The sequence below is a fragment of the Pithys albifrons genome, chromosome 28 (assembly GCF_047495875.1).
Source record: "Pithys albifrons albifrons isolate INPA30051 chromosome 28, PitAlb_v1, whole genome shotgun sequence".
NCBI lineage: Eukaryota > Metazoa > Chordata > Aves > Passeriformes > Thamnophilidae > Pithys > Pithys albifrons.
In genome coordinates, this window is record NC_092485.1 from 3502163 (window position 1) to 3521489 (window position 19327).

A 19327-nucleotide genomic window follows, 5' to 3' on the forward strand; every position below is an offset into this window, starting at 1 on the left:
TAAAGGACATTGGTCCCATACAGACCCCTGAGGGACACCATTTGTCACTGATGTCCATCAGGACACTGACCCATTAAGAAATAATACACTGAATTGTGTTTTTAGCTCCACGAGGCAGGTCAAAAACTGGCTTCTCCCTCCTCTGCCTCAATATGTCAGGTTCCTCATTCTGATTTTTGCCAGCAGTGCAAAGGTCAGTTAAAGGCTGGGACTGTCCATACACAGCTTCCCATATTCCCAGCAGTTATTCCACCAAAACATCCTTCTGGCCCAAGAACCAGGTCACTCTGCAGCTCATGGCAGTGAGCTCCTGTTTGCCCCTTTCCTCAGTTCCATCTGGAATGGGAGCAGCTCTTTCACTGCAGACCCAAATCAAGGAGTGGGGCACCACAACTGCCAGGCTGCCTGCACATCACAGCTTTCACTCCCTCTCCCTGCTACTTCCCATCACTTCCCACACCTTCCCTCAGTTTCTTCATCTTCCACAAACCAGGCACAGGAAAGTATGGCACTCTCTGAACACGACAAGCTTGGCTGTCATACTGATTTCCAGCAGAAATGAGGGCTCTCACTGAAAACATCACTGTGTTATGAGTGTTCTTGTCAGGCTGAGACAGGTCCAAATAAAAGTGTTTTTCAGCCACCTCAGGGCCTTAACTGGACTGGTACACTCGAATGACATCAGGTATTGGAGTTCAGTGCATTGCTCTTGAACATCCCCTGAGCTGTCTCATTTGCCACAGTGACTGCAGAGAGATTATCTCAAGTGATAAGTGGCAGTTTTGCAGTCAACTGTGGTTTACGTCGTCTGACTTCTAAAACTGTGGCTTGAAAGAGGAAGCAGTTACAATATTTGCTTATTAATCCTTGGTAAGTAGGAGAGTGGAAGCTTTTTCCTTTTTTTCCTCCAAAATAGCCTTCCAAATCACTTCACTGACACAAGGCTGCTGAAGGGATGCTGTGGCTTCAGGAGGTGTCTCCAGAGGAGGGAACAGTTCCTGGATGCTGAGGTGTTTGTTGCTCTGTGTGAAGGCAACACCTGATTCACTGCCCGAGTGCAGAGGACGTGAAATTCCCAAAGAAGTTTGCACATTGAAGTCACTGGAACAACTGAGCACCAGAAACTGAAGGCAAATCCCACACAGGGTCATCGATGCCCGTGTCTCCTCCTGCAGCTCGAGCCAGGGCAGAAGGATCATCATGCCAAACAACAGCCTGGCACAGAGCAGCCTGCACGGCATTTACATCGGCACCGAGTGCTTGGTGGCTTTGTTTGCCACTTTGGGCAACATCCTGGTGATCTGGGTGGTGAAGCTGAGCTCGACCTTCCACAATGTGACACTCTACTTCATCGTGTCGCTGGCGCTGGCCGATATCGCTGTGGGGGTCCTCGTGGTGCCCCTGGCCATCGTGGTGAGTCTGGACATCACCGTGCACTTCTACAGCTGCCTCTTCATGTGCTGCCTGATGGTGGTTTTCAGCAACGCCTCCATCCTCTCCCTCCTGGCCATTGCCATCGACAGGTACCTGCGAGTGAAGCTGCGCACCAGGTGAGCGCTGCACCCCCATGGGGGCCTCTGCTCCTGCCCAGCCTGTGCCCCACGGTGCCACCTCCTCCCTCCTCCTCAACTCGGCCCTTCTCTAACAAATAAGTACTTGCAGTGGGTATTTGTGCCTAAAATCCCTGCTGAGATGAGCTTTGTAGAGCAGGAGCCCCTTTCTGCAGCTGCTGCAGCACAGGGAGACCCTCAGGGTGCTCATGAAGGGCCAACAGCTCAGTGCTGTCACTGATCAGAGTTTTGCCACAGGATGAGTCTGTGGCCAAACTGTTAAACTCTTCAGCTGTTTTGTTAACTGGGAAGGATGCTGAGTGTACCATAAATTTCTTTGGGTTTCTGAGGCAGGTCTTTTAAATAAAACTCCTTTTAGTGTTTGCTGAAAACACAAAATTCGTAACAAACTTACTAAGGGTTAACTTAAGTCACTCACTGTTTATATTTAAATGGAAAAGTACTAAAATAAAAATGTAAAACATAATCTCAAGCATCAAAGAAATGTTTTTATGTGAAAGGACGTATGAAATTAAAGAACAAAAGCACATTTTAGTCCTACAAATGGCATAAGCCAAATATAAAGAGGAAGGTACACTCCAGAAAGGACTGCAATATCTTGGCAAGAGGAACACTAAGATCATATTGAAACAAAAAATATGGACAAAAAGATCCAATTATAAACAGGGGAAGTTAAGCACAATTCTCACTGTCACTGCAAAGTAACTTATAAATGTAGAGTTGTGTCTTGTCTCAAGATAGGATTCGGTTTCCCCATTAAAAAAAAGCTAATGCTCCATTTTCTGATAATGAACTTATATTACCTGAACAAGTGAGTTCTTGAAACCACCCCTAACTGTTTTAAACACTTCTCTTTAACACAGCCTGGGTTTTCTTCCCCAACAGGTATAAAAGAATCACTTCGGAGAGAAGAGTTTGGTGGGCACTGGGGCTGTGCTGGTCTGTGTCCCTGCTGGTGGGGCTCATCCCCATGTTTGGCTGGAACAAGTCAAGAAACTCTGACTTCCTCAAGTGTCAGTTCATGTCTGTGATGAGGATGGATTACATGGTATATTTTGGCTTCTTCACGTGGACTCTCTTCCCCCTGCTCATCATGTGTGCTCTGTATGCTGAAATCTTCCACATCATCAGGACAAAGCTGGGTCGTGGCACTACCAGTATAAGAGGGGCTGGAGCTTTTTATGGGCAGGAGTTCAAGACAGCCAAGTCTCTTGCACTTGTTCTCTTCCTGTTTGCAATATCCTGGTTGCCCCTGTGCATTATGAACTGCATTTTCTATTTTTACCCCAAGGCTCAGATCCCTGACTATTTGATGTACTTGGGAATCCTGTTATCCCATGCCAATTCTGCCATGAACCCCATTGTCTACGCTTGCAAGATAAAGAAGTTCAAAACCACATACCTTTTAATTTTAAGGACTTACATCCTGTGCAAAAAACCAGACCCAGCTCTCGCGGAGCAAACGACAGACCCACAGTCATAAATAAAGACTGAGCCTGCCACTCTATTCCAGATCATTGATGAACCACTTGGCTTTGCTAAGAAACTCATGGGGAAATGTAGCATCATGTAGATGTGAAGGTGACTCTAAAGCTTCATGTGAATATATGTGTTATTTCAAAATACAGAAAGAAGTATTGTCTAGTGTTGGCCTTTGTTTGTTTTTTTTTTACATGAGGATTGGTTGAGTCCACTGAAAAATAAGATAAATGTGTTCTTTGCTGTTTGTAACCAGCAGCTCACAACCTCACTGACTGTTCTCCCAGCCTTTGTCTTCTCTGTCCATTTAGACTAAACTTGAGTCTGGTCAACTTATGCTGTAGCCAGTGTTATCACATTTTCATGAATAATAAAAAATATTAGATGGATTTTGTATTGATTCAGCCTAGTGAATTCTCCCATGACAGTCAAAAACCAGCCTGTACAGTTTCACTTGGTGTCCTGCCTAGGATGGCAGAGAAATTGCACTAATTGTTACAGCAGAGCTGACACAGCCCATTTTTAGGGAACATGGGTTGAACTGTAAATAGGTCATTAAAGGCCAGGCTACTTTTTTCTCCATCTTTAAATAATAAAAGTAGTCCAGAAAAGGCAGAAAAGGGAGTGCATAATTCTGTTACTTATCTTAGAGAGTGTTGGCATCTGTTCCTTTAGCTGAGATCAGTCATCTCATTTTTTTATCTGATGTAACCTTTGTCCCAGGCCAAAGCTCTGTCTTGTTACACAATTCAACTCGATAGATAAACAAGCCAAAGGAAGCCACTGCACAAGTAGATCAGAATTTGGTACATGGTCCCTAATGAACACTGATGGAACAGATTGCTTTCAGCAGAAAAACAGGTCCCACCTAAAGAGCAGGAAATTATTCGTTAGAACGATGCACAGGGAACTTTGCCAATGTGTTTTTGATAAATTGAGGAAAGAGGGAGCAACACTGCACCAAATTCCTGCAGACTCCAAGGGCACAAGGATTTGGAGGAAGAAGAGAGGGGACTGAGGGCAGGGGAAGCCATCCTGCCCTTCTGAGAACAAGCTGACTGGGCCTGCTCTTCCTTCCAACATTGCAACCAGATGTCAACTCCAAAATGCCAGGGAATACCACGGACCAGTGTTGTCCATGCATCCTTCACAGCACCATGTAACCCAGGAGCTATTTCCACTCACCCTCAAAGAGCTGGACAATTTATACTGGACTTCCCCATGCTCAGACACATTCCTGTTGTGAGAGCTTGTCCTTAGGGAGCAAAAAGCACAAACACCTTGAGCAGAAACCTCCTGGAACAGTGAAAATGGGAGAGCCAAAGACAGAGGACACACAATCCCTCCTCTATTCTGATTAGCAGATGCAGCTGTCCCAAATTCCTGCAGCTACAGGAATTTGTAAGAGTTGGCTGATGGCTGCCACTAAAAGCTGTGTATGCCCCTACAGAGCTCTTGGCATGGGAAAGGGAGAGACAGATGGATGCTCTGGGATGAGTTTGGGACTCAGCAGCAGCCACACCACAAACAGATTCTCTGTCACTTCCAAGGGCTGTACCACACTCAGCCCTCCAGGTACACACGATTGCTGTGCTGTGGTTGGCAGTGTTTCACAATGTATATGAGGTGGTTGTGCTGAGTCTCAGCACAGCTCATGGTGAGGAAACATCTGCATGAAAACCCACCATCCCAGAGTTGGTTTGAGGAGGGGGAAGCCTGTGGTGAGCCACCCTCCCTGGCATTTCTAACTTACTGGTATGGGGAAGTCACATTTGTTCAAGCCAGGTAAATCTTCAGACCTTATTTCTCAGTTGTTGCCAGGCAGCAGAGTAACACTGCTTGTAATTTTAAACAAAAATTAAACTAAATTTAAAAATATCATGCATAAACCACAACCACCCCCTTCTGAATCTCTTCACAGCTAAAAATGCTAACTGGTATGGCATCTTCTCTATCAAACACGACTTGAAGAAACTGCCATGACTGAAATGAGAGCAGATAATTGCAAAGCAAAGACAACAAGTTATAGTGTGGAACAGTCTGTGGCCTCACCCACACCACCACACAGCAAATTTCAGAACAGAAAAGTGTTTAGACACATTTTTCAGCGGTCCCCTGGACTTCCAGCAGCTGTTTGGAGGAGGAGACAGGACAACCCACGGGCAGAGGTGGAGCCCCTGTTCTGCTGATGGGTCAGCAGCAAAGCACCAGTTTAAGGGGAATTAAACCCAGTGCCCATCCACGGCTTGGTGCTGCCATCAGGTGGCACATCCGGCCTCGCTCCTCTGGAGCCTCTCAGATATTTCAGCAGCAGCACATGGGAGTTTGCAGGACACGAGGCACTTGTCCTGCTCCAGACGTCCCTCTAGAGAGGTGTTTGAACAGCAAATATCAGCGTTTTCAGGGAAGAGAAATACTTGCAAGAATCTGGCACTCTCTGAGGACCACAAACAAGGTTTCTGAGAGCTGAGCCAGCAGGAAACTTTGCTCCCATTCAGCCTTGAGCAGTTGGAGATTCTTGCACTCCCTGGGACAACAAACTTTCCATCCATGGGAATGTGCAGAGAAGCTTCTCTATGGCTGTTAAAACAGAGTCACTCGTGGTAATTTATTCCCTAGTTTATGACCAAAGGATGATTCTTAACTTTTTACAATGCATGTAGAACATTGTGGGCAATAACACATCCATGAGCATTTCCAGAGGTTTTTGACTGCCACACTGTGATTGTGCATTTCTTTTACAGGACCCAATCAGGAAACAGACATTTGCACACAAACATTTCATTATCATCCCTTCAATAACAGAAAATAACTAACCAGAGCACTTGGCAATCAAAAAAAATATGCCAAGTGCTATAGTGGTGACAGAAAAGGGAAACACAATGGCAGAGAGATGGATAGATGTAGAGAAACATTTTCATTTCTCAATTCTCTTTGGTAGTTCACACAAACGGAAACTTTACAAGTGCAGGGAGATTTCTACAGATGAGGAAATAATGTATAAAAACCCCTCAATTTACCCACAACCTTTGGCAATCAGCTTGGAACAGGAGACCTTAATTTCCCCTCATAAAAATAGCTGATGTTACAGATGGCAGTGCTGGCCTTCTGAGAGCACTGCAGGCCATGGTGTAACGTTCTGGTGGTTTTGGATGTTCAGAAAGTGGAAACATTTTTATTTCACTTGGAACTTCACCATCACACAGCCAGTGGTGTCTGAGTCCGCTGGAAGACCAGAGTGCTGTAGGTAATCTCATTCTGAGGATGTGAAAAAAGCCACAAACATTACAGTGTTAAGCACTGCACGTCAACAGGAATTTAGCACTTTTAATTTGTCCTCAGCACCACATACCATGAAGAGTCTATCCTTGCACGTGGGAAATTAGTAAACACTATGCTAGTTTACCCCAGTGATAGTCTAGCTCAGGATTCTGGGTCAAGTCTCTTCCAGGGGCTTCCACAGAATTAATATCACAAAGGCAAACCACAGAAATGCTTGCCTTTTAAAAAGATTTCTCCTAACTTGCCTAATCAGAGGTTTAGTTACGCTCCAGAACCCTTGAAATATGCAGGGGCATTTCAGCTGAGTGGTAATAGAGGAGCATCATCCCTCCTGTTGTCCAAGTACCTCCTCAAGTAACTCCCTGGACTACTATAACCACAAGCTGAAGCCTTAGGTGTCCAAAGAAAGCCCTTTTCCTTAGTCAAAAGAACCACTGACTAACACTCAAGTCTCCCTAGCAAGTGACTTTTCCCTCCTACCCCCAAATGAATATTTACCACCCTGCCAAGACTGTGAAATCTCTGCATCAAGTGTTAGAAATAACAGTTGTGATGTTTACCTGGGTGTTCCTGGCAAATTCCTCAGGTGCTTCCTCTTGTAAGTTTTGGTGGGATTTCTTGTACTCTGGGAAGGAGAGGGAGAGCAGCCTCAGCTGTGTGCACTGTGTGTGGAGAGGCTCAGTGGTGGGTGACAGACACCTGCTTTGTAAAGCCTGTTACAGGCCTGCACTGCAAAGTGGGCAGAGGTTGGGCTACCAAGTCCCTGCCCACCTGTTGGAAGTGGCCAGGATGAAAGTTAGGATGAGAAAAACCCACATCCAAAAAAACCCTCAACTCATCTGTGGTCAAGTTAATTCTCCCATGAAAGCAACCCCTGGAAGGAATGACCTGTTCACCAATACATGAGTTTTTCAAGGCAGATACAATTTGAAATTTCAAAGTAACTTCTGTGGTTATCATCACTCTGCTGTTATTCCCTCAACTGTGCCACTTACTTTTCCTGCAGAGGTAGATGATTGCAAAGACCAGGACAGTCAGGAGAATCCCAGAGACGAAGGCCAGTGACAAGTACAGTATTTCATGGCTGTTGATACACAGAAAATAGTCAGAATTCTCAGTTTTAACAGAGGTGTTGGAGCATCAGCAGTGCTCAAATTCACCAAACTTTATGGAGTGTAAGACTTTTATCCCCAAACTTATGAGGTTAATGTGTGTATCTGCATTAAGCATCACTAGTGCACAGATTAAGAAATTCCAATGAACTTTTTAAAACCCCAGGATATTAAATAAATGACATATAAACCCTCCCTTGCAGAAGGAGGCTGCAGTCTCAGGCAACTCTGGGTTTGGAGTCAGGAAATAAAGGTGAAGCATTTACTTTTCAATGGAGCATTTAACTTCTGGAGCTTGTAAGTCAGATGCAGTGGTGGGGACGGTGGTACGGACAGTGGTGGGGACAGTGGGAGTAGTGGAAGTTGGTCTAACTGGAATAGAAAAAAAATAATCAAAAAACTTGTTTGAAAACATATAAATTTCTCCAGTAGCATTACAAGCAACAAGAACTACATTCAGCCATGTGGCTGTACAAGGCAGTGTTATTTTATGCATAATACTTGTCTAGCAGAGGGCTGAAAGTGGAACCACCAGACAGGAAAATTGAGTTGTTCATATCATGACTGTCTCAAGGCAGCCTTTGGCAGCCATGCAGCTCTTCCACACATCTGCCAAGCCACCTCCACAGCAGCCCTTGGGGCAGCACAACAGCTTGGTCAAAAACTCTGCAGCTAAGAAAATTGCTTTTAAAATAAAATACCTGTAGTTTCTTTTGAGTAACTGCCTCCCATTCTCTCCAAGCACTAATGGACATGAAGAGAAACTGCAAGAAGGGGACAGAAAAAAGTTTATACATTTATATACATTTATATACATATATATTTGTACATGAGCAAAACCAACCTGTCACCCTCTTTTCACTTTAAGATATAGTTTTTACCCATTTTTTAGGAATCTTATAAAACTGGCACAAAGCCACACAAACCCAGCAGCTTCTCAGCATCAGTCCTGCTTCTCAGTGTCTTGTTCCTGCCCATGTGGTCACTCAGCCTTCATGGGCACATTGCCTACTTCCCAAAAAAAATGAGGACATTTAAGAATTAAAAAGCACCCACAGGATTATTTTTGCAACAGCTAAAACCCAGTGCACTTTATGAACATTTTCATAATAAGCAGCTTTGAAAAATTCCCCCCTGGATGTTTTCATTTCTGAAGTTAAATTGACTTTTCCCACCAAGGCAGGAACAGTTAACTTTCTTCTCAAATTTGGGGGCAGAATCTTAAGGACAGGGATAAAAGACAGGGATTCTTAGTCTACTATAAAATCCCTACCCTGGTATTTCTCACCACATGGTTTGCAAAACACATGTTGAGAATAATGTGAAAATACCACAACATGAAAATATCAACACCCTGTTCTTTGCTGCTGCCACTTTTCCTACAGCACCCCATTGTTGCCCACCTTCCAGAAACCACAAAGAACTCCCAGTTTCCTACCCCAAGCCTCACAGTGAGTTGTGTTTGCAGTAATAAAAGGAACAAGAAATGGTACAGCTCCATCTTACCTCCCACCATGGAAGTGCTGGTGGAAAACACCCAGGGAGTGTCAGCACACAAGTTTAACTACTTGCTTTTTGAGAAGAATCTGTCACACCAGTTAAAAGCCCCAATGTCATTGAGATGCAGGGTTACAAAAATGGGGAAGTTGAGCAACTTCACTTTTCTTATTTAAATTATCACAAAACAGGAAACTCAGCACCTGCATTCTCTAGAACTGTTGGATCTAAAAAAAATGTAAGGCAGGTTCAGCTTAGGCTGGCTCACAGAAAGGTTCTTAAACACCTTTTTTTGTGGTGGTGTATTGAAAAGTGTAAAGTGCACTGCAAATTGCACCAATTCATAAAGCAGTGGGTATTAGACACACCCCACTCTGCTCTCTTCAGTTCATGTACTAAATAAATCACTTCCCAGCACACAAAGGATGAATTGGTGCAGGTCAGTGCTTTGCTCAGCTGGGATATTTGAATTATAACACAATCTTGCAGGGAAAAGTTTCCTATGAAAAGAAAACGGAGAGGCTGACTCTGTGTATTATCATAATACACATGAAATTATTTTTCTTCACACACAGGAAAAAAAGAGTGTTTTTTTTCTCTGTGAAAATCCAGAAAAATCCAATCCTCTGGAATGAGTTTACCCATTGCCCTGTTTTAAACTTAATATTGACAAGCTCAGCTGTTTTCTGGTAGCTTCTGACGTGTTTCCTGCCAGATGATTCTTTTCCCAGAACCAAGACACTTGCATCACTAAAGCTTTGTTGTGAAAGGGGCATTTTCAGCTCATTTTGAACACAAGGACATTCATTCAGAGCTCCTCCAACTCCAGGACCAGGTCCATGGCAGCACAAGTCACTCTGATTTTACAACGTGTCTGCAATGACAGCAGGTAACTGTGGGTTGTTATGGCAGAGTTTAACCCAAGTGATCAGTTTTAGCACCAGAATTTTTCTCTGAATTTCTGTATCTTATCTCTGGAAGTGTTCATGACCAAACAAGGAATCCAACAAGATCACACACGCTGCAGTTGCAACTAATCCCCCACTACAAACCAACTGCAGGTTGGTGTGACCCATGCAGTGACTCCAAACACAAAGAGGCAATGACTGTTGCAAGTGAAACACTGAAACACAGCAGAGGGGTTGTTTTTTGTTTGTTTAATGACAGTTTAGAACCATACAGTTTCCACCAGTAAGGATTGAGACATGTCAGTGGGATCAGACAAGGTCACACCGCGGCGTGTGCGCCCTTCGAGAGCGCCTTCAGGTCCAAGATGCACTTGGCAATGCTCTCCTTCTGCTGCAAGAGAGAGGAAAACAGCCTTCAGAAGATATTCCAACAAGCAAAAAACGCTTCTTAGTGCATTTAGATAATCCTTTTTAGACCCATGAGTTACAGATTAAAGGGGGTATAATTATAGCTAATGAAGTCAGAGATTACATCCAAAGACCTGCATTAAAGCAGGAATGGAAATCATGGAATCCCAGAATGGTTTGGATTCAGAGGGACCTTAAAGCTCATCCCATTCCAGCCCCTGCCATGGGCAGGGACACCTCCCACCAGCCCAGGTTGCTCCAAGCTCTGTCCAGCCTGGCCTGGGACACTTCCAGGGATGGGGCAGCCACAGCTTCTCTGGGCAACAAAAGCACACAGAGCTGGGGACATGTTTTCGTTCTTTTTTTTGTTCTGTTTCATTCCTTAAGAGCAAGGACATCCAGAGCCCATCTGCAGACCTTGATCTGCCGTGGTATCACGCAGAGAACTCTATGAGTGAGTCCCCTGCCCTGTTAGCTACACATCTCATCACAGCTCAGCTCTGTGCTGCTGCAACAAATGCTACACACAATTCTAGTAAATCACCAGCAACACAAGGAGCTGGTACCCAGAAATGGGTTGTTGGCTCTTACTCAGCAGGAGGAATGTTCTGCAACCACATTTGGAAGTTGCCCAAGGACATCCACCATCTTCTGGCTTAAAGCAGAATGCCTGAACAGCAAATCTTTGTACAGACTAAAATGTAAAGCAGATAAAAACCAGCAAGTACCTGTTGGGGTGTGATGCTCTGAACAACGTTCTTCTCCACCCACTGAATCATGTGATCCTGTTCCTTCTGCCGCTTTAGGGCCTGCATGGCCACCTGGTAGTCCAGCCTCTTCTTCACCTCGCTGTACACCATCATGAGCCTCTCCCGATAGTTGGCTTCCAGCAGCATCGCAACGTTGTTCTGCACACACAAGATGAAGTCAGAAGGTTAATTAATGTCTGGCAAGAACGCAAAGCAGAAGCAGAATATGTTCTATATCCAAACTGACACAATCATGGAATGGTTTGAGCTGGATGAAATCTTGAAGACTATTCACTTCCACGCCCTGCCATGGGCAGGGACACCTCCCACTAGCCCAGGTAGCTCCAAGCCCCATCCAAAGTGGCCTTGGACACTTCCAGGGATGGGGCAGCCACAGCTCCTCTGGGAAACCTGTGCCAGGGCCTGCCCACCCTCTGAGTAAAAAACTCCTTCTTAATCTCTAATCTAACCCTGCCCTGTTTGAAGCCATTCCCCCTTGTCCTGTCATTATCTGCCCATACAAAAAGTCCCTCTCCCTCTTTTTGGGTCTCTGGATTAGGTGTTCAAAGTGGCCCTGCCTGCAACACACAGACAGCAAATAGTTTGTAACTTGTTTGGAGTTCAGGAGGCCCTTGGACTGGGCAGGGCAGGCTGCAGGGGGGTGAGCAGCAGAGCTGGCACCGCGTACCCGCTTGGCATCAAAGAGGTAGGAGCGGCCTTCGACCCGCCACTGCTCCTTCTTCTCCTCCTCAATGGCAGTCTGGAGACTCTCGATGGCCTCGTTCTTCACAGCTAAAGCTTTAGCCAGTTTCTCCTGAAAGAAGAAACAAAGCACATGCTTCAGAATGCCAGGCACTCAAGAAAAGCAAGTGATGTGCAATGAACTTCTGAAATGGTGCAGTAACATTTGAGAAATGTCTGTGTGAACTGCCCCATGCCAGGGCTGAGGTTAAAGGATGGCAAGGCAGAAGAGTTATGGTTCACCATCACAGAATCACAGAACTGTTTGGTTTGGAAAGGATCTTAAAGATCATCTTGTTCCAACCCCCTGCCATGGGCAGGGACACCTCCCACCAGCCCAGGTTGCTTCAAGCCCTGTCCAGCCTAGCCTTGGACACTCCCAGGGATGGAGCAGCCACAGCTTCTCTGGGCAACCTGTGCCAGGGCCTGCCCACCCTCACAGTGAGGAATTTCTCCCTAATATCCACCCATCCCTGCCCTCTGCCAGTTTGAAGCCATGTATACTTTAAAAAACATTCCTCATTAACTACTACAAAGCCAAGTTATGGTTTGTTACCTCGTTAAGTTTGTCAGCAAAAGCTGCTACATCAGGCCCAAACCTCTTGACAGCATAAATGATGACTGACAATATACAGAGAGCTGCCACCGTCTCGTGGTTGACTACGTAGATTTCCTTGGAAAGAAGGTAAAGCACGAGGCCAGTTCCCAACATGTAGGGCCCTAAAGAACAAATAGATCAGCATTATTTGTACAAAGCATGAAGAGGCTCAATAAATTCAAATACCTAAGAGGGAGCGAGTTTAAGGCTTAGAAGAAGATCAGGAAGTGTTCTCTTTTCCCAGGACAAAGAGCAGAGTCAGTTCCACCCAGGGAAAGGTGCCATGAGGAATCTCACCAGAAATGGAAGCAACTTGCACGTGGCACTGTTGCTTGTGCTCATTCAGAAACTGGCAAAAATCCCTGTTCAGGTGTTTTGAGCACCAACAGGTAATTAAATTTTCTTACAAAACCAAGCTCATGGCATTCTTTTAGCCTTTATTTGAAGCACGGGTGTGTAACCTCAGAGCCAGCAGTGCTGCACTGGCTTGTTCTTCACAACTTGCAAAAAAACCTGATTTTCACTAGTTTACTTTTTCAGCACCCAGAACTGCTGGACAGAACTACATAAGCACAACAAAAAATGGTAAAAGTAATGTCAAAAAGTAAAAGCCTGTCTTAGTAAATATTAAAGTAGTCTGTATTAACCTGTTACTCCTGTTTTAGGGTAGAGAAACTGGAAAAATTCCTCAGGGATCAAACCATGACGAACTTCTCCTCCTTTCTCAGGCAGAGGTGGCAAAGGAGCCAAACTCTGCTGAGTTGTGTGCAGTTGTCTTGTGGTGTGCAACACACTGTAAACAGAAAAAGCTTCCATTAGGATTTTTATTAAAAAAATAGACAGGAATTATCCCCCAAACCACCCTCAAATGAGGCACAAACACATTTCCAATTAAGGAAGTAGGTAATGGGTGAGGCACAGGAATAAACTGTGCAGAGAAGCTGTGGCTGCCCCATCCCTGGAAGTGTCCAAGGCCAGGCTGGACAGGGCTTGGAGCAACCTGGGCTATGGAAGGTGTCCTTGCCCATGGCAGGAAGTGAGACTGGATGAGATTTAAGGTTCCTTCCAACCCAAACCATCCTGCGATTCCATGAAGTTGCCATTTATTGGACGCACCTCCTTCCAGGAAGTGGGTGGGACTAAATAACCTCCAGAGGTCCCTTCCCACCGTCCCTGTTTTATCCTCACACAGCGTTATTGAAGAAAATAAAGCCAAAACCCCACAACAACGTCGTTTAAGCACCGACAGGGGCCGGTTTCCCCCAGTACTCACCCCACGGCCACGGGCGGCGGCGGCAGCGCCCTCAGCGCGGCGGGGGCTGAGGGGACAAGAGGGCAGAGAGCGCGTCAGGGCAGAGCGCGGCCAGCACAGCGCAACCCCCCGCCCGCCACCCCCCGGGGGGCTCACCGGCGCGGAGGACGAGGCGGGAGAGCATGGTGGGCGCGGGAATCACCGGGAATCCCAAGGAAAGCAGCGGGGAGAGCGGCGGGACGCGACCCCTCGTCCCGGTGACCGCCCGGCCGCCTCAGCGCTGAGATGGCGGCGGAGCTCTCGCGAGAGTTGCGCGGGGAGGCCGGGCTGGGAGGCGGGCGCTCTCGCGAGATCGGGCGGCGGCGGGAGGGAGACACGTGTGGGGCGCCGCCGGCCGCGCTCCCGCCGCTCCAGCCATGGAGGAGCCGCCGCCGCTGCCGCAGCTCCCCGCGGGCCCCGCGGGGGACACGCCGGCCCCCGTGGACGGCGAGCCCCCTGCCGCGGCCGGCCCCGAGTGGAACATCCCGCCCAACGCGCCCGCCTGCATGGAGCGGCACCTGGAGCGCGTGCGGTACCGCGCAGGTAGCGGGGTGGGGTGAGGGGGATGTGTGTGAGGGGGCTCGGCAGCCCTGGGGCGATCGGCGAGGCGTTCCCCTCACGGCTCTGTCGTGTCTCTCCCGCAGACGGGGCCCTGCTGCTGGGCGCCTCTGGGCTGAACGGGCGCTGCTGGGCCGGGTCGCTGTGGGTGTTCGCGGACCCCCGGCGCGCCCCCAGCGAGGGGTTCTGCACGGCCGGTGTGCAGACCGAGGCGGGGGTCGCTGACCTGTGCTGGGTGGCGGACAGGGGCATCCTGGTGGCCTCCGACTCCGGTAAGCAACAGAGATCCCTCCCCAGAGCCTCCCCCACCCCGGACCCTTCCTCCCGCTGAGGGGGTGGCACCTTCTCCTCCTCTGAGCTGCGTATCCCCTGGGTGGGTGATCCTGTCGCCTCCTCTGGGGTTGGGTGACCACCTGCCCCTGCCCTGAGGTGCGTGACATCCCCCCTCCCCTGAGCTGTGTTCCCCCCTTCTCCTTCACCGAGGTGGGTGTCACCTTCCCCTCCGCTGAGGTGGGTGACATCCCCACTTCACTGAGGTGTGTGACCCTCTCCCCTCCTCTGAGAGGAGTATCCCTTTCACTGCAATGGCTGTCCCCCCTTCCCCTCCTCTGAGTTGTGTCACTGCCCACCCCTAACTTATGGGTGACATCTCTCCTCCACTGAGCTGACTTTCCCCTTCATTGACTTCCATTTCACCTTCCCCTCCACAGAGGTGGGTGATCCCCTCCCGTTTTCTGAGGGGGTGTCCCTGTCCCATTCATTGATGTGAATGTTCTACCCTTCCCCTTTACAGAGGTGGGTGTTTCTTACCCTTTTCACTGAGCTGGGTGTTTCCCCTCCTTTCCCCTTCTCTGAAGTGGGTGACCCCCTTACGGTCCCATAGGTGGATGTCCCTTCCCCTGTCACTGAGCTGGGTGTCCCCCCACACCCCCAGGTGCTGTGGAGCTGTGGGAGCTGGAGGAGAACGAAACCCTCATCGTCAACAAGTTCTGTAAATACGAGCACGACGACATCACGACGTCGGTGTCGGTCCTGGCTGGCAGCACCCAGGCTGTCAGTGGGGGCAGAGACTTCTGGTGAGTGTCCCCAGCCTGGTGAGTGTCCCCCAGCCTGTGGTCCGTGTGGCAGGGCTGGTGCTGGGTGCTGACTGCTTGCTCTTGTCCACAGTGTGAAGGTCTGGGACATCCCAGAGCAGACAGTGCTGCATTCCTACAGAGGTGAGTTCCAAACCATCCCCTTTCCTTACTCCTCCTGGTCCCTCACCACGTGCTGCAGGCTGAGCTTTCTCCTGCAGCATCACCAGTGACCTCCCATTTGCCAAACCACACTCAGGTCTCTGGTCAAATGTTTGCCAGTCTCTGAAGTTTCTACCACAGCTTTATTTCTTAGTCTGTTGCTCATTTCTCCCCACAGAATGAATGCTCTAAGGCTTACCTTGCCTTGCATCCCTGAATTGGCATTTAGAGTATTTCTTCTGTACTGAAATCTTTCTTCTGCCTACATATGATCCTGTCATGTCCTGACCCATATTTGTTTTGAACAACAGCCCATCTGAGAGGGTGATCTCTGGAGATGTGGTCTCATCATCAGAGGCCATACTTTAGAATCAGAGAATGGTTTGGGGGAAGGGACATTAAAGATCATCCAGTTCCACACCTTCCACTGTCCCAGGTTGCTCCAAGCCCTGTCCAACCTGGCCTTGGACACTTCCAGCGATGGGGCAGCCACAGCTTCTCTGGCCAACCTGTGCCAGGGCCTGCCCACCCTCACAGCCAAGAATTTCTTCCATGTATCCATCTAACGTTTCCCTCAGTTTGAAACCATTGCCTCTTGTCCTGTCACTGTCTGCTCATAGAAAAAGTTCTCTTCCTTGTTTTTATGAGCCTCCTTCCATCACACTTTGTTTGGTCCCTCCAGCCCAGGTGTCGCAGGGACCTGTGGCTCTGGTTGGATTTGGCAGCCCATCCCTTTGGTAGGATGCAGTTGGCTGTTTCTGAGTAGAAGTTACTGTGTGTCTGGGCATAAACTGCTCTTTGTTACGCTGCTGTGTCTTCAATGATTTCTTGGGAATACACAGGAAAGTTGGATACAGTCCTTGAGGCTCTTTATCCTTTTGTGCTTTTGGTAGCTCACTCCGCAGCAGTGACATGTGTGGCTTCCTGTCCTGGTAAGGACACTGTGTTCCTGTCCTGTGCTGAGGTAAAGCTCATTCTGTTGTCTAAATCTACTCCATAAAATTGAGATTTTAGTTACTTAGAGTTTAATGCACTTAGAAACCGCCTTGTGTTACAATCTGCATATGTGGGTTATGTCAGTGTTCCAGTTTGGTAAGTTGATAATCAGCTTACCAAGCTGATTCCTACAGGTCTGTATCAAATTTTGGGAGCTCCTGGGCATGATTGAAGGCTGCAGTTAAGGCATCATTTCAACCCAAGGGGAAGAGGAGGGGGTGGTGTTGACTGAAGGTCAGCAGCAGTTGTGCAGAGAATCTGAGTTTATGCCACAAAGACATTGTAAAACCTTTTTTCATTCCCTTTGGATTTATAGGACAACAGAACTTTACTCTGGGACACCAGATGCCCTAAACCAGCTACCCGAATTGGTATGTCTGTACACAGTCAGTGTTGGAAGAAATAAATTATTTTATGCCTGACTTCTGTGTTAAACTCCAAAGTAGTGATTTGATCATAGAAAAACCTGTTAAAATCTAAGGAGGTTCAACACTTCACAGAAGTATAATAAGCTTAAAATACTTGTCTTGATGCACTACCAGTGCTAAATGAGGTGGAGCAGGAATGTCTTTGTACTGGCTCTTTCCACACTCATCCCAATTTTTTTCCTTGCAGTTTGCAGTGCCTGTAATTACCTCCCTACCTCAGTCATGTGGCATCCACAGAAAAGTGACATCTTTGTTTTGGGTAAGAATCTTCACTTTCACCAGGCAAGTCAAGGCCTTTTGTTTTCACAGTGACAATTTTGCTAATAACTTCATTCTCCCTTTCCTCAAGGCGATGAAAGTGGAACAGTTGCACTAGTAGACACAAAGAATCCTGACTCTGCCCTCAGTGCTGCTGTGCACACCCGGAGCATCACAGGGTTTGCATTCTCTGCACACAGGTACAGTCTGGTACACTGGCATAGAATATATGACTGCATCTCCTTGAAAGCCTTACTATTTTGGGGGGGTAAACCCAAAAAAAACCCCATTAGTTGTGGTCTTTTTATCAAGATTATAGCAAAGAACAGAGTAAACCAAACAATGTCTCACTTTCGCCGTGTGAATATCCATGAGAACACTTTGCAGTTTCAGAATTACTGACCCGCCTGCTGTGGAGGTTTTTCTAATTAATCAGGCACCTCTGATTAAAGAAAGAAGAATCACTCACTTTCTAACTAATAAAATACTCTTGCTTAGTGTGCTGGCAGCCTGCCAGATGATGAAGATTTTGTGTCTGTTAAATTTGCTGTTCCTGGGTCAGGATCACCAAGAATTCCTAATTTAATCACGAGTTTGTCCCTAAAAATTCATGTATTTGATTGTTCTAACCATGGTTTCGTCTCTGTCTTGTAGTTCACCCTTACTGGCTTCCATCAGTGAAGACTGTTCAGTTGCTGTTCTTGACTCAGACCTCTCAGAGGTGTAAGTACAGCCAGAACATACTCACTCTTGCTGCTGTTTGTCTTATACAGAGTGGTTTGGGTTGGAAGGACCTTAAAGATCATCTCATTCCATCCCCTGCCATGGGCAGGGACACCTTCCACTGTCCCAGGTTGTGCCAAGCCCCATCCAACCTGGCCTTGGACACTTCCAGGGAGGATGGGGAGTCCACAACCTCTCTGGGCAACCTGGAGGTGAAAATACTCCTAAATGGGAGAGCATCATCCAAAATAACTGCCAGTTAGGAATTGCACAAGCCCATAAACTTTTTGGGTTTCGTGGCTAATGGAGTGTTGGTGTTTTCCAGGTTCAGAGACCGTTCTCATCGAGACTTTGTAAAAGGCTTATCCTGGTCTCCTTCAGATGATGCCTTGCTCACTACAGTTGGATGGGATCATCAGGTTTTACATCACACTGTCCCCATACCAGGTGGTGAAGCTTCTGGAGTCAACTGTGTAAAAGAATAGTTTTATAAACTCATGGTCCAAGTTCCTTCCTGGCATCACTTTGATTCTGCTGAAGTCACAGGCATGTGTGAACTGGAGCAGGGATGGTCTGTTGTCTGCCTTGAAGCTTGTGGCTAAGAAGGTTCCTGTAGTAATTTTGAATTAGGCCTAAGTTAGTTACAAACCAAGCTTTGCCCTCTCCTCAGAAGTGCTTCTGTAATACGACTTCAGTTTTACCCAGAAAAAAAAATTGGCTTCAGGTACAGAGGAGACTTGGAGAGGTGGGGAATTAGGTGTAATGAAAAATAAAATAAGTAAAACAGACTTGATTCCTCCCTCAGTTCTCCAAACTACTCATGGAACTGATAGAAACATTTTCTGTGGAGGTTAACAACACCTCCTGTGAGAGCCTTGCCCTTGAGGCAAAGTTCTTTGCTCTGTAAATTAATTCTTCCAATGGAATGGGAAGACATGTTCTAATTCAAAGACTAGAAGGGTTCCAGTGTTGTCCTTAATGCAGCACTTGGTTTAGATCATTGGGCTTCAGTACCAGAGTGGCTCCTCTGGTGAGGACACCAGTGCTTGGTGTGAGGAGTCTTGTAAACTGTAAAATGAGGCTCCCAGCTGCAGCCCTGTAATTAAACACCTTTGAGATGATGCTGAAATCCTGAGACCTGTGATGCTCAGCACGTGCTTGGCCCCAAGGCCAGTTAAAGGGAGTGAAAGCCAGAAGTGAGCAGTTGCTGTGCTGTTTGACACCATATTTCATCTCCTCTGTGCTGAAGGCAACTTACTCGAGACCTGTGAACAAACGGTTTATGTAAGGCTAAAACTGGACTAAGGACTTCAGTTGTCATTTGCTTGCTCCTGTAACAGACTCTGCTTAGTGATAAACCAGACTCCTCGTGCACTTGTGATGAGTGACTTTTGTGCTGGTGACTGAGGGGACAGGATATTCCCATAATACCCAAAACAGACTCCACATAATCCTTAGAGGTGTTTTTTTGTCATATACCACATGCATTTCTA

At 47.1% G+C, this 19327-nt stretch overlaps 4 protein-coding genes across 4 annotated transcripts; 2 read left to right on the forward strand and 2 right to left on the reverse strand.

The window, feature by feature from the left end:
- Positions 1-872: 872 nt before the first annotated feature.
- Positions 873-3432, forward strand: ADORA3 (adenosine A3 receptor). Its single transcript, XM_071578667.1, has 2 exons — positions 873-1550; positions 2457-3432. Exons 1-2 carry the CDS (start codon positions 1201-1203, stop codon positions 3052-3054), a joined length of 948 nt encoding a protein of 315 aa, XP_071434768.1. The 5' UTR covers positions 873-1200; the 3' UTR covers positions 3055-3432.
- Positions 3433-5800: 2368 nt separating this feature from the next.
- Positions 5801-9054, reverse strand: C28H1orf162 (chromosome 28 C1orf162 homolog). Its single transcript, XM_071578820.1, has 6 exons — positions 8951-9054; positions 8146-8208; positions 7711-7816; positions 7328-7416; positions 6893-6957; positions 5801-6308 (listed from the first exon to the last, which is right to left on the reverse strand). Exons 2-6 carry the CDS (start codon positions 8174-8176, stop codon positions 6249-6251), a joined length of 351 nt encoding a protein of 116 aa, XP_071434921.1. The 5' UTR covers positions 8177-8208; positions 8951-9054; the 3' UTR covers positions 5801-6248.
- A 1025-nt stretch (positions 9055-10079) lies between these two features.
- On the reverse strand, positions 10080-13910 carry ATP5PB (ATP synthase peripheral stalk-membrane subunit b). The gene is made up of 7 exons (XM_071578701.1): positions 13754-13910; positions 13619-13664; positions 12993-13138; positions 12304-12467; positions 11695-11820; positions 10986-11165; positions 10080-10240 (listed from the first exon to the last, which is right to left on the reverse strand). The coding sequence occupies exons 1-7, from the start codon at positions 13779-13781 to the stop codon at positions 10169-10171; spliced, it is 762 nt and encodes a 253-aa protein (XP_071434802.1). The 5' UTR covers positions 13782-13910; the 3' UTR covers positions 10080-10168.
- Positions 13911-13939: 29 nt separating this feature from the next.
- On the forward strand, positions 13940-19206 carry WDR77 (WD repeat domain 77). Its single transcript, XM_071578700.1, has 10 exons — positions 13940-14179; positions 14281-14466; positions 15129-15270; positions 15362-15411; positions 16323-16393; positions 16742-16796; positions 17041-17112; positions 17203-17311; positions 17766-17834; positions 18160-19206. Exons 1-10 carry the CDS (start codon positions 14014-14016, stop codon positions 18317-18319), a joined length of 1080 nt encoding a protein of 359 aa, XP_071434801.1. The 5' UTR covers positions 13940-14013; the 3' UTR covers positions 18320-19206.
- Positions 19207-19327: the final 121 nt, after the last annotated feature.